A 15371-nucleotide genomic window follows, 5' to 3' on the forward strand; every position below is an offset into this window, starting at 1 on the left:
GAACACTGACATTCAGTAACTAACTTAATCTCTACAGCAACTTTTTGAGGAAACCATTGTTATTATGCTCTTTTTTAGAGGCGGAGAGCAAGGCACCAGTAGATTATTGTAACTTGCCCAGGGTCACAGAGCTAGTAAGTGTCAGAGCTAGGATTTTGTGACATAAGAAGTGTTTAAATTGGTCTCTGCCACCAAATCCTGTCTCACAGGTCCTAAAATCCTTGTGATCTCCTGAGCCATAGGGGTGCTGCTGCTAAGTCGCTTCAGTCGTGTCCGACTCTGTGCAACCCCATAGACGGCAGCCCACCAGGCTCCACTGTCCCTGGGATATTCCAGGCAAGAACACTGGAGTGGGTTGCCATTTCCTTCTCCAATGCATGAAACTGAAAAGTGAAAGTGAAGTCGCTCAGTCGTGTCCGACTTTTAGCGACCGCATGGACTGCAGCCCACCAGGCTTCTCCGTCCATGGATTTTCCAGGCAAGAGTACTGGAGTGGGGTGCCATCACCTTTGGAGAGCAGTTTTCAAAAATACCTGGCCTTTGGCCCAGTTCCTGATACAGAGCTCCTAAAACCCTTAATATTTCCTGGGTCATAGGCATGTCTCTTTGTCTAGTCAGGCATCTCTTGGTGGCCTCCTGAAGGGGGACTGGTCACTATAAAGACCAAGCTAAGATTAGAAGCTTGGAACTTCCAGCCCTGCCTTCCATCCTCCAGGGAGGAGAGAGGGGGCTAGAGATTGAATTCATAATTGATCATGCCTCCATGATGAAGCCTCCATAAAAATCCCAGAGCTGTGGGGTTTGGAGAGCTTGTGGGTTGCCGAACTCATCCAGCTTAGTGCATCTGGTGCTTCATTCAGATAGATGGTGTCAGAACCGTGTTGAATTGCCAGCTGTCTGGCTCGTATTGGGTAACTGGAGGTTGTGAGGGACATATCCACACATTTAGTGTCAGAATTGTTGTGAGTAGAGGAAAACAGTTTCATATCTAACTATACTCCCTGTGTGCATCTTACTTCCTTGTTTCTAACTGGAGATTGTTTCAGATGGAGCTTTCAGTATTTTTCTTTTAATTGAGATTAAAATCAACATATAAAATTATGTTAGTTTCAGGTATGTGACATAATGATTTTTTTTTTATTTTTTTATTGAAGGATAATTGCTTTACAGAATTTTGTTGTTTTCTGTAAAACCTCAACATGAATCAGCCATTGGTATACATATATCTCCTCCCTTTTGAACCTCCCTCCATCTCCCTCCTCTTCCCACCCCTCTAGGTTGATACAGAGCCCCTGTTTGAGTTTCCTGAGCCATACAGCACATTCCTGTTGGCTGTCTATTTTACATGTGGTAATGTAGGTTTCCATGTTACTCTTTCCATACATCTCACCCTCTCTTCGGAGAAGGTAATAATGGCACCCCACTCCAGTACTCTTGCCTGGAAAATCCTGTGGACGGAGGAGCCTGGTAGGCTGCAGTCCATGGGGTTGCTAAGAGTCGGATATGACTGAGCGACTTCACTTTGACTTTTCACTTTCATGCATTGGAGAAGGAAATGGCAACCCACTCCAGTGTTCTTGCCTGGAGAATCCCAGGGATGGTGGAGCCTGGTGGGCTGCTGTCTATGGGGTCGCACAGAGTTGGACACGACTGAAGTGACTTAGCAGCAGCAGCAGCAGCACCCTCTCTTCCCCTCTCTCCATGTCAGTAAATCTGTTCTCTATGTTTCTCCACTACTGTTCTGTAAATAAATTCTTCAGTATTATTTTTCTAGATTCTGTATATATGCAATAGAATACAATATTTATCTTTCTCTTTCTGACTCACTTCACTCTGTATAATAAGTTCTAGGTTCATCCACCTCCTCAAAACTGACTCAAATGCGTTCCTTTTTGACATAATGATTTAATGTTTGTCTATATTGGGAAATACTCACCACAAGAAGTCTAGTTAACATCCATCACCATACAGAGTTACAGATTTTTTTTCCTTGTGATGAGAACTTTAGAGATTTACTCTCAGATCAGATCAGTCGCTCAGTCGCGTCCGACTCTTTGTGACCCCATGAATCGCAGCACGCCAGGCCTCCCTGTCCATCACCAACTCCCGGAGTTCACTCAGACTCATGTCCATCGAGTCAGTGATGCCATCCAGCCATCTCATCCTCTGTCGTCCCATTCTCCTCCTGCCCCCAATCCCTCCCAGCATCAGGGTCTTTTCCAGTGAATCAACTCTTCGCATCAGGTGGCCAGAGTACTGGAGTTTCAGCTTTAGCATCATTCCTTCCCGAGAAATCCCAGGGCTGATCTTCAGAATGGACTGGTTGGATCTCCTTGCAGTCCAAGGGACTCTCAAGAGTCTTCTCCAACACTACAGTTCAAAAGCATCAATTCTTTGGCACTCAGCCTTCTTCACAGTCCAACTCTTACATCCATACATGACCACAGGGAAAACCATAGCCTTGACTAGACGAACCTTTGTTGGCAAAGTAATATCTCTGCTTTTCAATATGCTATCTAGGTTGGTCATAACTTTCCTTCCAAGGAGTAAGCATCTTTTAATTTCATGGCTGCAGTCACCATCTGTAGTGATTTTGGAGCCCAGAAAAATAAAGTCTTGACACTGTTTCCACTGTTTCCCCATCTATTTCCCATGAAGTGGTGGGACCAGATGCCATGATCTTCATTTTCTGAATGTTGAGCTTTAAGCCAACTTTTTCACTCTCCACCTTGACTTTCATCAAGAGGCTTTTGAGTTCCTCTTCACTTTCTGCCATAAGGTTGGTGTCATCTGCATATCTGAGGTTACTGATATTTCTCCTGGCAATCTTGATTCCAGCTTGTGCTTCTTCCAGTCCAGCGTTTCTCATGATGTACTCTGCATATAAGTTAAATAAGCAGGTGACAATATACAGCCTTGATGAACTCCTTTTCCTATTTGGAACCAGTTTGTTGTTCCATGTCCAGTTCTGACTGTTGCTTCCTGACCTGCATACAAATTTCTCAAGAGGCAGATCAGGTGGTCTGGTATTCCCATCTCTTGAAGAATTTTCCACAGTTTATTGTGATTTACTCTCAGCAACTTTCAAATATACATTATAGTATTATTACATTATAGTCCATTATTACATTATATAATTTTACATTGTAGTATTATTAATTATAGTCACCGTGTTGTACATTACATCCCCATGACTTATTTTATGACTGGAAGTTTGTACTTTTTGACCACTTCACCTGTTTCACTTATACCCCACTCCCTGCCCTGGCTCTGGCAGCCGAAATCTGTTTTCTGCATCTGTAAGTTTGTTTTTTTTTCTTTTAAGGTTATACATATATGTGAAATCACATGGTATTTGTTTTTCTGTCTGACTTAGTTCACTTAATATAAGAGAAAGGTCTATCTGTGTTTCACGAATGGCAAGATTTCATTCTTTTTATGGCTGAATAATATTCCTCTGTGTGTGTGTGTGTGTGTGTGTGTGTATGTGTGTGTGTATGACATTTTCTTTATGTATCCTTCCATTAGTGGACTCTTAGATTGCTTCCATGTCTTGATTATTGTATATATGGCTACAGTGAACATGGGTATAATATTTTATTGAGTCTGTGTTCCATAATTTTACTTAATCATTCCCCTATTGATATACATTTATCTTTCCAAAAGACATGTCTTTTGCTATTATAAATGATCCTGCATTGAAGGGTCATGTACATAGAACTTGTCAAGTATTATGAATATTTGTAGTATGAACTCAGAAATAGAATTGAATCAAAAGTTGTGTGCATTTATAATTTTCATAGGTAATACCAAGTTGCCTTCATAGAGATCCTGTATACAGTGTAGTCAAAATTTTTGAACTTCGCCAATTTGATAGGTAATAAATAGTCACATCATGGCTTTAATTTTTATTTTATTATTATTATTGAGGTTGTTTGTCTTTTTTTATCTGTTTAAGAACCATTTATGCTTTCTTTACTGTGAGTTTTCTGTTTATATCCTATTTTCAGTTTTTTGCTGGTGATTAGTAGAAGGTCTTTATAAATTAGCACATATCTGCACTATAACTTTAATATGTTTTAACTGTTATAGTGGAGGAATGGACCAGGTGCTATGTGCTCACAGATGAAAAGTCATTTAATTCTTCCTAGAGGAGAATACGGCAGGAAGTATTTGAGCTGAGTCTTTAAAGATAGATAGGATTTTGCAGGGAAATTGTGAGAAAGGTATTTCAGTGGTGCAGAGGCACGAAAGTAAATGACAGGAATACAGGATGAAGAAAGAGGAGGCAGAAATGTTACTAGAAAGGAGACTTCCTTTGAGTCTGAATAGTACGTGGGTTCTTTTTGGTTGAGAATTTGAAAGAGTATTGGTTGTACCAACTTACACCCCTACGTAGTAGTGAGTAACAGTGCCCTAACTTGTAACAACTCTGGAGATAGTCAGTCTTTATTTGTGTTTCTTCATTATATATCTGATTTGTACATTTTGCCCATTTTTCTTTTGAGCTGTTTGTCTTTTTTCTTTCTGTTTTGTGGAAGTATTTGTTTGTTAGCAACATAGCTTATTTTGAGAATATTTTTTCTTTAAATGTTATTTTCTTTTATAGAAATTTTTCATTTTATGTCTTCCTCATATTCTATTTCAGTACAACTTTAAAAGAGTTTTCCCTCACCTAAAAACTGTAACATATGAAATATGCATGTTAAAAAATGTTAAAATGTTTAGTGTTAAAAAAAATTTTTTTTTTTTTTTTACTGTTAATTAAAAAAAAAAACTATGAAAACTTATTGTGGTGAGCGGAGACTACTCTCCCTCACGTTGTGTGGCTTCTCTGTGGAGCACAGGCTCTCGGTGCGCAGGCTTCAGTAGCTGCCCCACGTGTGCTCAGCAGTGTGGTGCACAGGCTTTATTGCTCCGTGGTATGTGGAGTCTTTTCAGACCAAGGATTGAAGTCATGTTTCCTGCATTGGCGGGCAAGAATTCTTGTCCACTGAGCCACCAGGAAAGTCCTAGCTGTGGTTTTAGTTTTTAATTTATTGGCTTTATAATATCCTAAAAAATAGTTTTTTCCTGGCTAATTTTTTATCATGGATCTGAGACAGGGTAGAGGAGCTTGAACTTACTCTTCTCTTCTGTCTTGTCACTCTGAATTTCCTCTCTTCTCCATGGTTTGCCAGTGATGTCTCTGACTCTGGTTCTGCTTCTCTCTTGACAAATAGATTCTTTTCCTTGCTTCTTTGGTTGCATCTCAGAATTTTTTATTGACCGCTGGATACTTTGTGTAGAATAGTTGAGGCTAAAATATATAATATTTATGACTGGAAAGGGACACACCTCTTCTGGCAAATGTTGTGTCAGTCCCATCAGAAGCTGAGCAGGGGACTGGTTTTGTCATTGCTGTGGTTACCACAGCAGCATCAGATTTCCGGACTGTTACCTTGTGCTCAGGGTGAAGGCTGGGTTGCTGGAAGGTTTTTCCCCTCAGGGTTCCTGTTGCGTGCTCAGTGTTGGGCCTTGGCTGTGCAGCTACGCCTCAGAAGGGGGCTGCTCTCCGTACTCTGGCTTCTCTCCTAGTAGAAGACTGCTGTTGCTTATTGCTCAGCGCTTGTTAGGCTGGTGATGGGTATGGACGGGATTCTCAGTTTCCAAAGCCAGCCTTTGTCTTGAGCAGGCCAGTGTTGTTGGTCCTTGGGGATTGTTTTCTCCATATTTCTCTCCTCTCCCCCCATGGCCTACATCTATCGAAGGTCTTGTGCCACAGTGTCTGCCCTTCCGGAGCTTTATCGGTAGAGGATATCGCGATCAGGACTGTGTGCTACCCTCCCTTAAGGATAGAAGTTTTAGTATTTTTTTCATCTTTCTAGTGTTTTCTTCTTCTTTCATTTCCCTACACATTTCCTTTCTTTCATTTACCTGTGCCCTAGAGCGGCAGTCCCCCACCTTTTTGGACCAGGGACTGGTTTCGTGGAAGAGTTTTTCCATGGACCGACCGTTTGGGGTGGGGATGTTGGCTGCAGGGTGATTCAAGTGCATTACATTTATCGTGCACTTTATTTCTGCTATTACGTCAGCTCCACCTCAGATCATCAGGCTGTAGATCCCAGAAAGCTGGGTCCCCTGCCCTCAAGGGCTTCAGGGTTGCTTGTCTTTCTGGCAGCAGTGGCTGCTCTTCTCTGTGCTGCACCCTCGAAGGAGGCTCTCTATCTCCTGGCCTATTCCAGTCTTTCCTAGCAGGACCTGGTGGAGGTCTGAGGACCAGTGAGCGTGAACTTCCTTTGTGTCTGGATCTCTCGGGTTTATACTGTCACACTAGCACTAAAAGTTTAGCTGAGTTTTTTTTTTTCTTCTTCTTACCTGCCTCCTTACCTTCCTTCTTACCTGCCTTCCTCTCATTCTCTGCTCTAGGCAAGACCCTCCTGGCTGTACACATGTGGAGTAGGGGGTGTGGGAAGATTTTAGACCTACTTGGTTGCCCTGCTGTAATCAGCTCTGTGATGGGTTCAAGAAAAGTTGTGATTCTGTCTGCCTGCCATTGTTAATGCTCTTTCCAGCTTTTATTTGTATCAACTAGGTTTTATTCTGTCAGTTTTTACACTGTAAGTGTAAGCAGTACTTACGCATTTTGTTTAATGACTAAACCAGCATCAGAGATGTTAGTGAATTTATTTATGTGATTACACTGAGAAATAAGAATTCCAGACATTTGCATTCCATTAATAGTTATATGCCTTAGGCATTTTCTCTTTAGTTCTGTTTAGTTTGACTGAGGTTGTGTGTCCCCTACTCTCACCCTGATTCCTCAAATTAAAGACTTATTCAGCCTTAAAAAGACTTGGATCTCTAGGGTCACAGATCTTCAAGGATCTTGAAATGAACTTTATTATAGTACTGATTTTTTTTGTCTTGTTTTATTTGGTTAAGACCATGGAATTGTTTTTCCTTTCATTGTCTTGGAGTTAGGAGACAGGAGAAGCAGGGAGAAAGTTATTATCTGACTGCAGTCTCTTGTGACTCATTTAGTCTGCATGGTTTAGTTACCCAGGTAACTGCAGCTAGACTGTGTTTTCTCTAGCTCAGACTACCAGGTGTTTCTCCCTCACCTTCCCCCAAACCTTTCTAATACAATTATTTTACTCCCTGATAACATAGTTTTTACGTTCTCCGGATAGGGCCTTACATACAGAGTTCTTCTGGATGTGATTCTTATGAATAGACACACCTTTTGGAGGGTCAGGGACAACAGCAGGTGGTGGGTTTGTAAAATTGATTATTATTGACAGATTTTAGTCAGTTGCAGTTTTTTTTTTTTTTTAAATTTTGTAAAAAAGTGTTTCCCTAGAATCCTATTTGCTCTATGTTAAATGATGTTGTAGGCTTCCCTGGTGGCTCAGTGGTAGAGAATCCGCCTGCCAGTGCAGGAGATGCAGGTTTGATCCCTGGGTTGGGATGATCCCCTGGGGAGAAATAAATGGCAACCCACTTCAGTATTCTTGCCTGGAAAATCCCATGGACAGAGGAGCCTGGTGGGCAACAGTCCATGGGGTTGCAAAAGAGTTAGACACAACTTAGCACTAAACAACAATGATGTTTTATTTATTTTTACAAGTATTCATTTGTAACTCAACAATATTTTCATTGAACCATCTCAAACCATTCAAAACACCATCTCAAATTTTGTGAAACAAGGTCCAAAGCATAAATAAGTAAACTGCTGTATACCCAGCTCAATCTCTTTATGTTCCTGACTTATATCAGGTTTTGCAAATATTAATTTAAAAATCACATTTTAGTCTCTGGGAACTTCGTATTACTAATTGTAAATTAGATGGATAGGTTCAGTCATGATGAAGAATTTAGTGGTGAAATCAGTATTTATGTAAAGTAAATCTGTGGGTTATAGCTACAATTTTTATTCATTTGTTTATTTTAGATAGTTTATTACTAAAACAGGCTCTCTAGTCTCCTTCCCCTATTGGCCACTCTACTCTTTTACTAAATATAAAGTGTGATTTCTTCAGTTTGGAAGGTTTCAGGATTTTGTGGTGTACTTCCACATAGTAGTGTGATTTCTTCAGTTTGGAAGGTTTCAGGATTTTGTGGTGTACTTCCACATAGTACTGAGGCACGTTGCATCCACCCACTCAGGCACCTACTTACACTTGTCGGCAGTCCAGTAGGGCACCTGTGTCCCATTAAAAATGAGTGTTGTCATTATCTGCTATTCTGTCAAATTGCTCATTAGCTGGGAGGATACTATTATTAGTTGTAGTAATAAGGATTCATTGAGTGCTGTAAATGAGCATGGAATTATATGTTGAATTGGTTTTTGAGGTTTTTTTTTTTATAAATATCATTTTATTGTCATCCATTTCTTTTGCATAAATTTTATAGGACCTCTTACTAAGTTTTCTATTGCTGCCATAGCAAATTACCACAGACCTTGTGGCTTAAAGCAGCTCAAGTTTATCATCTTGCAGTTCTGTAGGTCAGAATTCTGATATGGATCTCACTAGACTAAAATTAAGGAGCTGTCAGAGTTTCGGTCCTTTCGAAAGGCTCGAGAGGAGAATCTGTTTCCTTGCCATTTCCAGCTTCAAGAGCTACCCATATTCCTTAGCTCGTGACTCCCCCTTCCTCCATCTTCAAAGCTAGGAATGGCATATTGGGTCCATCTCATGCTCAGATTTCTCCTTCCCATTGCTTTGAGATGAGGATGAGAAAGGAGAAGGTTTCTCTGCTTTCAGAAACTGTGTGATTAGATTGGGCCCACCTAAATAGTGCAGCATCCTCTCAAGGTAATCACTTTGGAAAGTCCTTTTTGCTGTGCAGATGTGGCCATATTTGGGAAGCCGTAATCCTGTCTACCACAGAACCCAGATGTCTTTCTAGAATAGTATTTCCCTAATTTAAAGCGTTTATGGTTAAAAGATTAAAGGTGTGATTGGAATTAATGCTGAGAAAGTGTATCATATCACCTCTACTTCTGTCTTCTTAGCTTCAAACTCTTACCTGCAATTACCTGTGGAACACATTTTCTTAGATTTTTTGTAAGCGCCTTGTTGGTGTTTGTTATGTAACAAACCACCCTGAGATTATCATTGCCCACATGTCTGTGAGCTGATCTGAGCTAGGTTTGTATAGGTGTCTCTGATGACCTTGGCTGGGCTTGCTGTGCCTCTGTGAATCTGCAGGTCAGCTGAGAGTTGTCTAATCTAGCCTGAGGCTCTGTGGAGCCAGCTCTGTTGTTCACTTGTCTCTCATCCTCCCACCTTTGGGCTAGCCCAGGCCTGTGCTTATGAAAATGGCAGAAAGACAAACTTACAAATGGAAACAGATGTAGCCTCTTAAGGCCTAAGCTTAGAGCATAGAATCTGTCAGTTTTGCTTTATTCTATTGGCCTACTAGTCATGTGACCAAATCAAGGCACTTTTAAGTGGGAGGAAGTGCAAAGTCACTTACTTAGCAGAGGGACTTGAGAGAGGAGGCAAGGAATTGGGGCCAATGATGCAACTAACCCCACACTCAGACTTCAGACTGTCTATTGCCCCAAACTGAACTCATCTCCGTGACTACCTCCCTCTAAAGAAACCTGTTTTGCTTTCTTTATTTCTGGTTTTAGTTAACAATACCACTCATGTCTAATCATGCGAGCCAGAAACCTGCGTAGTATCCTAGAGTCATCTCTTTCCCCTTTGTATTTACCTTGTAAAATGTCTCTGTAATCTGTCCAGCCTAGTATCATCACTGTTCTGCTTCAGGCTGTCATGTCTCCTTGAGAAGAGAGGGAGGGTCCTCTCTTTAACCGTCTCCAGTCTGCTTCCTTCAGATCCATCCCTTATATTGCAGCCAGAATACTCTGAAATAGACGCCACCCTCTGTCCAGTGGCTTCTCACTGTCTCTAGAGGAGGCCTCTATTATCTGGATTCTCCAGCCTCCTGTGCTGCTGTTTCCTGAGGTAAAGTTCAAGAGTCAGCAAAATGTGGCCAGAGGGCCATTACATTTTTAAGTGATGTTTTTTAAATTTTTAAGGGGAAAAAAGAATAGCATTTTGTGACATGTGAAAATTACAAAATTTAAACCAGTGTTCATAAATTTTTACTGGAATGCAACTATGCTCATTCATTTTTGTGTTGTGTATGGCTGCTTTTGCATTTGAATGGCAGAGTTGAGTCACTGAGATGAGTCCATAAAACATTTACTGTCTGATCCCCTTCCAGAAAAAGTTTACCAACCCCTCCTCTAGTCAGCTAGAACTTACAGTGGCTCCCCTCATGTACCATTCTGTTAATCATGCCTCAGTACTTTTATTACTTTGTTTCTTTGCCTGGATAACTCTGTTTTTTTAAATAATAGCTTTATTGAGGTACAATTTGCATACCATACAGTTCACCCGCTTAAAGTGTGCAACTCGATGATTTTTATAGTGTGTTCACAGAGTTGTGTGACTGTCACCACAGTCTATTTTGGAACATTCATTATCTTCCCTGTAAACCCCACGGCCATTAGCAGTCACTTCCCATTTCCCTATCCCCTCCCCAGCCCTAGACAACCTGAATCTACTTTCAGTTTCTATAGGTATACCCATTCTTTTTTTTTTCCCGCCCATTCTTGACATTTCCCGTAAATGGAACCATACAATGTGTGGTCTTTTGGAACTGGCTTCTTTCACTTAGCATTCTGTGTTTAAGGTTCATAGAAGTTGTAGCATGTATCATTCTTTTTCATTGCATTCATTTCAATGCTTCATTCCTTTTCATTGCCTATTAATACTCTGCTGTATGGATATACCACATTTTGTTTATTCAGCTTGTTTTACCTTTTGACTTTTATTGAGTAATGTTGCTGTGAACAGTTGTGTACAAGTTTTTGTGTGTCCATGTTCTCGTTTCTCTTAGGTTTATATTTAGGCTAATTAATTATATTTAGGCTAATTCTTCCTCATCCTTTAAGAATTGACTTTGGGATGAACATTGGGGTACATGTGTCTCTTTCAATTCTGGTTTCCTCAGTGTGTATGCCCAGCAGTGAGGTTGCTGGGTCGTATGGCAGTTCTATTTCCAGTTTTTTAAGGCATCTCCACACTGTTCTCCATAGTGGCTGCATTCCCACCAACGGTGTAAGAGGGTTCCCTTTTCTTCACACCCTCTCCAGCATTTATTGCTTGTAGACTTTTGGATCGCAGCCATTCTGACTGGCGTGAAATGGTACTTCATTGTGGTTTTGATTTGCATTTCTCTGATAATGAGTGATGTTGAACATCTTTTCATGTGTTTGTTAGCCATCTGTATGTCTTCTTTGGAGAAATGTCTATTTAATTCTTTGGCCCATTTTTTGATTGGGTCGTTTATTTTTCTGGAATTGAGCTGCAGGAGTTGCTTGTATATTTTTGAGATTAGTTGTTTGTCAGTTGCTTCATTTGCTGTTATTTTCTCCCATTCTGAAGGCTGTCTTTTCACCTTGCTTATAGTTTCCTTTGTTGTGCAGAAGCTTTTAATTTTAATTAGGTCCCATTTGTTTATTTTTGCTTTTATTTCCAATATACTGGGAGGTGGGTCATAGAGGATCCTGCTGTGATTTATGTTGGAGAGTGTTTTGCCTACATGTACCCCAATGTTCATCACAGCACTGTTTATAATAGCCAGATATGGAAGCAACCTAGATGACCATCAGCAGATGAATGGATAAGAAAGCTGTGGTACATATACACAATGGAGTATTACTCAGCCATTAAAAAGAAAACATTTGCATCAGTTCTAATGAGGTGGATGAAACTGGAGCCTATTATACAGAGTGAAGTAAGCCAGAAAGAAAAACACCAATACAGTATACTAACGCATATATATGAAATTTAGAAAGATGGTTACAGTAACCCTGTATGTGAGACAGTAAAAGAGACACAGATGTATAGAACAGCCTTTTGGACTCTGCAAGAGGGAAAGGGTGGGATGATTTGGGAGAATGGCATTGAAACATGTATAATATCATATATGAAACGAATTGCCTGTCTAGGTTCGATGCATGATACAGGATGCTTGGGGCTGGTGCACTGGGATGATCCAGAGGGATGGTACGGGGAGGGAGGAGGGAGGAGGGTTCAGGATGGGGAGCACATGTACACCCATGGAGGATTCATGTTGATGTATGGCAAAACCAATACAATATTGTAAAGTAATTAACCTCCAATTAAATAAATTTATATAAAAAATAAAATGAATAAACAACAAGGACCTACTGTATAGCACATGGAATTTGGCTCATTGTTATGTGGCAGCCTAGATGGGACAGGAGTCTGGGGGAGAATAGATACATGTATATGTATGGCTGAGTCCCTTCTCTGTTCATCTGAAACTATCACAACATAAATCAGCTATACCCCAATACAAAATAAAAAGTTTTAAGAAAAAGAAAAAAAAAAAAAAAGAATTGACTTTGGGGTCTTTTTTTTTTTTTTCCTGAACTCTTCCCTGCCTGCTAGGCTGGGTTAATAATCTTTTCCCCATAGCCCTGATAACATTCTCATAGTATTTACCACATCATATTGAAATTATCTGTTTGCATGAACATCTTCCCTACTCTGAGTTTCTGGAGAGCAACATCAATACCTTATCCAACTTTGTATCAACTGCAAACAGTTGAAAAATTTGCTTAATATTTGTTGAACTAAAAAAAAAAACTGTAAAACAGTCTGTGCTTTTGAATTAAAATAAACTTTATCTTTTGTAATTTTTTTTTGTTTAACTTAAGTATATTAGCTTCCTTTTTAAGTCTCTTGGTACATATTTAGATAACTGATTTGAATTTTTTTTTTAAGGCCTGCAAAGAAAACAAAAAAAGGTACTAAAGAAAAAGCATCAAATGAGAAAAAAGATGATATAGAAAAAATAAAGTCATATCCTTTTATGGAAGGTGAACCTGAAGACGATGTCTACCTAAAACGCTTATACCCAAGGCAGATATATGAGGTGGAGAAAGCTGTTAACTTACTTAAGAAATTTCAAGTTTTGGACTTTACAAATCCAAAGCAAGGTGTTTATCTTGATTTGACACTGGATATGACACTGGGGAAGAAGGTATGTAGACTGAATTAAAATTTATTTGTCAACAGTGGTTGAATGAATTGCTGTTTCTTAACTTAAAATATGTTTTGTCTCCTGTAATAATTTTTAGAAAATCTTATGCTCTTTCTAAACTTTAGGATGAGAAATATTAAAGTTTGTCTTTTAGTTTTCCAAATATAAAATAGAATGTTGAACTCATTCTGTAGAGTCGATGAACATATATCTCCTATTTATCTGGAAGTCATTGGTAGGAACAAAAGTAGTGTCAAAATTAATTGAGGTATTACTGTAACTGAAAAATGACTTAAGCTGTCCAGGTATTCGTTCCTTCTCGGTCAGTAAGGACTTTGGATAGCTCAGTGGCCTGAAGATGTGTTCCTCAGAATCCTAGGTTGAGACTAAGTTTGGATGGGATGCCAAGCCCCTTACACTCATCTCAACCAAAACATTTCTGCTTTGTCTGCTTATATATTGCAGTTCCACAAAAGACTTGTTTATAAAATTCTAAAGGTGGGAAAAATACTAGATTAGAATGAGGTCCATTACAGCTCTCAATTTGATAAGCTTCTCACTTAATTTATTTGGAGATGATACTTTGATTTTTATTCTGAGGATGTCTTTTTTTTTTTGTCAAACTGGAGGGTCTGTGTTTTTGAGTACAATTTAACAACCTCAGCAGCAACAAGTAATTGAGGAGAAGGAATAAAACATAGTGCTTAAGAGCCTAGGCCGACATTGCATTACAGGCCAGAATCCTGGGGTCACGAGTTACCTGGTCTTTGAGCTTCTGGTTTAACCTCTCCAAATCCCAGTTTTTCCCTTTCTTTATAAAGGGAAGTAAAATGCTTATTTTCATGCATGTTCTCATTTAATTCTATATTAATCTCAAAAGAGGAAGCTGAGACACTGAAAGTGAAGTAACTTGCTCAAGGTCACCAGAGGTGGGGGTGGAATTAGGATTTAAACCAAAGTCTGTTTCATTTCTTGGTTATTTTTTGTTCATTTCAGTCCTATTGAAATTTTATTTTATACTATAGTGTTACTGTTCTTTTATTTTAAAACGTTGTAGTGTCTAACATAACCACTTTCTCATTCAACCAATAGTGTAATTTGTAATGAAGTATTGTAGGACCACAAGTTTCATTTTGTAAATGTTAGCCACTTGTAAACTAATACCATTGAAAAGGTTCAGTTTTCTTCCTGAGACCTTTTTTGTTCTTGACAGAGTGCTTGTAAAACAAGCCAGTATTCCCCCAGGGGATGCTATTATTGTGATTGCTTGCCATTGAAAAATTTACTGAAGCCAGTTGTGACATGTTAATGGCAAAGGAATGACAGTCAGTTAAAGTGAGTTGCATGTCTGACATAAAGTGTGCTTAAGAGTTTGTGCCTTCTTGTCTGAAAAGAAATTCTCAGGAGGTTATCTTACTCAAGTTTTTCTAAAAATATGATCTTTCAATCAGTTTTAATTATGAAACGACTCTTTTTCTGGACCTTAAGGTTGCACCAAAACTATGGGCCTAGAACTTGTTTCCGTGTGAAGTCTCCCTAAGAGATCCGAGTCACAGGTCTAGGCAGGTCCTTGGCCCAGTGACTAAACAAATTAGTTTTGAGGTCCTGTAAAAACTCCACCCATATTAGGGTGCCTCAAATGCATGCCATTATTTGGGATTTTCCGACTGACTTCCCATACATGTCTAGAAGTGGTGGGTGGTCCAGGTTGTTTCAAAATAGGCCCGCTTGAAATAGCCTTGCAGATTTGGCAATCTGTCTTGGATTTAGAGTTAATATCATCAGATTCACCTGATTGTTTAGAATCAACATGGAAATTAGAAGTGACCCACTGAGCAGATTAGCTGGATATATTGTTCAATGTGCATAGCTGTATACATGTCCTCCTTGATGATGTAAAAAAAAATTACATGTTTTTTTGAACTTAATTCAAGGTAGAAAACATTTATTGGCATTCATCATGTGGAAAGCCTTGTACTAGGTGCTCGGGAAGATAATGTGAAAGTGAAGTCGCTCAGTCGTGACTGACTCTTTGCGACCCCATGGACTGTAGCCTGTCAGGCTCCTGCGTCCATGGGATTTTCCAGGCAAGAGTGCTGGAGTGGACTGCCATTTCCTTCTCCAGGGGATCTTCCCGACCCAGGGATCGAACCTGGGTCTCCTGCATTGCAGGAGATCCTTTGCAAACACAGATCTTAATTTAATATGTAAGACTGTGTGGTGAATGCTATAAAGAAAGAAGCCACGTGCCATGGGAGTGTGGAGTTGGGGAAAGAGGTTTATATCTTTATTTTGAT

General features: G+C 39.7%; 1 protein-coding gene across 2 annotated transcripts in view; it reads left to right on the plus strand.

The window, feature by feature from the left end:
- Positions 1-15371, plus strand: part of MRPL1 (mitochondrial ribosomal protein L1) — a 71609-nt gene that overhangs the window by 9599 nt on the left and 46639 nt on the right. For both annotated transcript variants that reach the window (XM_061420568.1, XM_061420569.1), the window contains exon 3: positions 12816-13074. In XM_061420568.1, coding sequence (XP_061276552.1) covers positions 12816-13074 — 259 coding nt within the window. The remainder of the gene's footprint in view (positions 1-12815; positions 13075-15371) is intronic.

This window comes from Bos javanicus, chromosome 6, assembly GCF_032452875.1.
Source record: "Bos javanicus breed banteng chromosome 6, ARS-OSU_banteng_1.0, whole genome shotgun sequence".
NCBI classification, from domain to species: domain Eukaryota; kingdom Metazoa; phylum Chordata; class Mammalia; order Artiodactyla; family Bovidae; genus Bos; species Bos javanicus.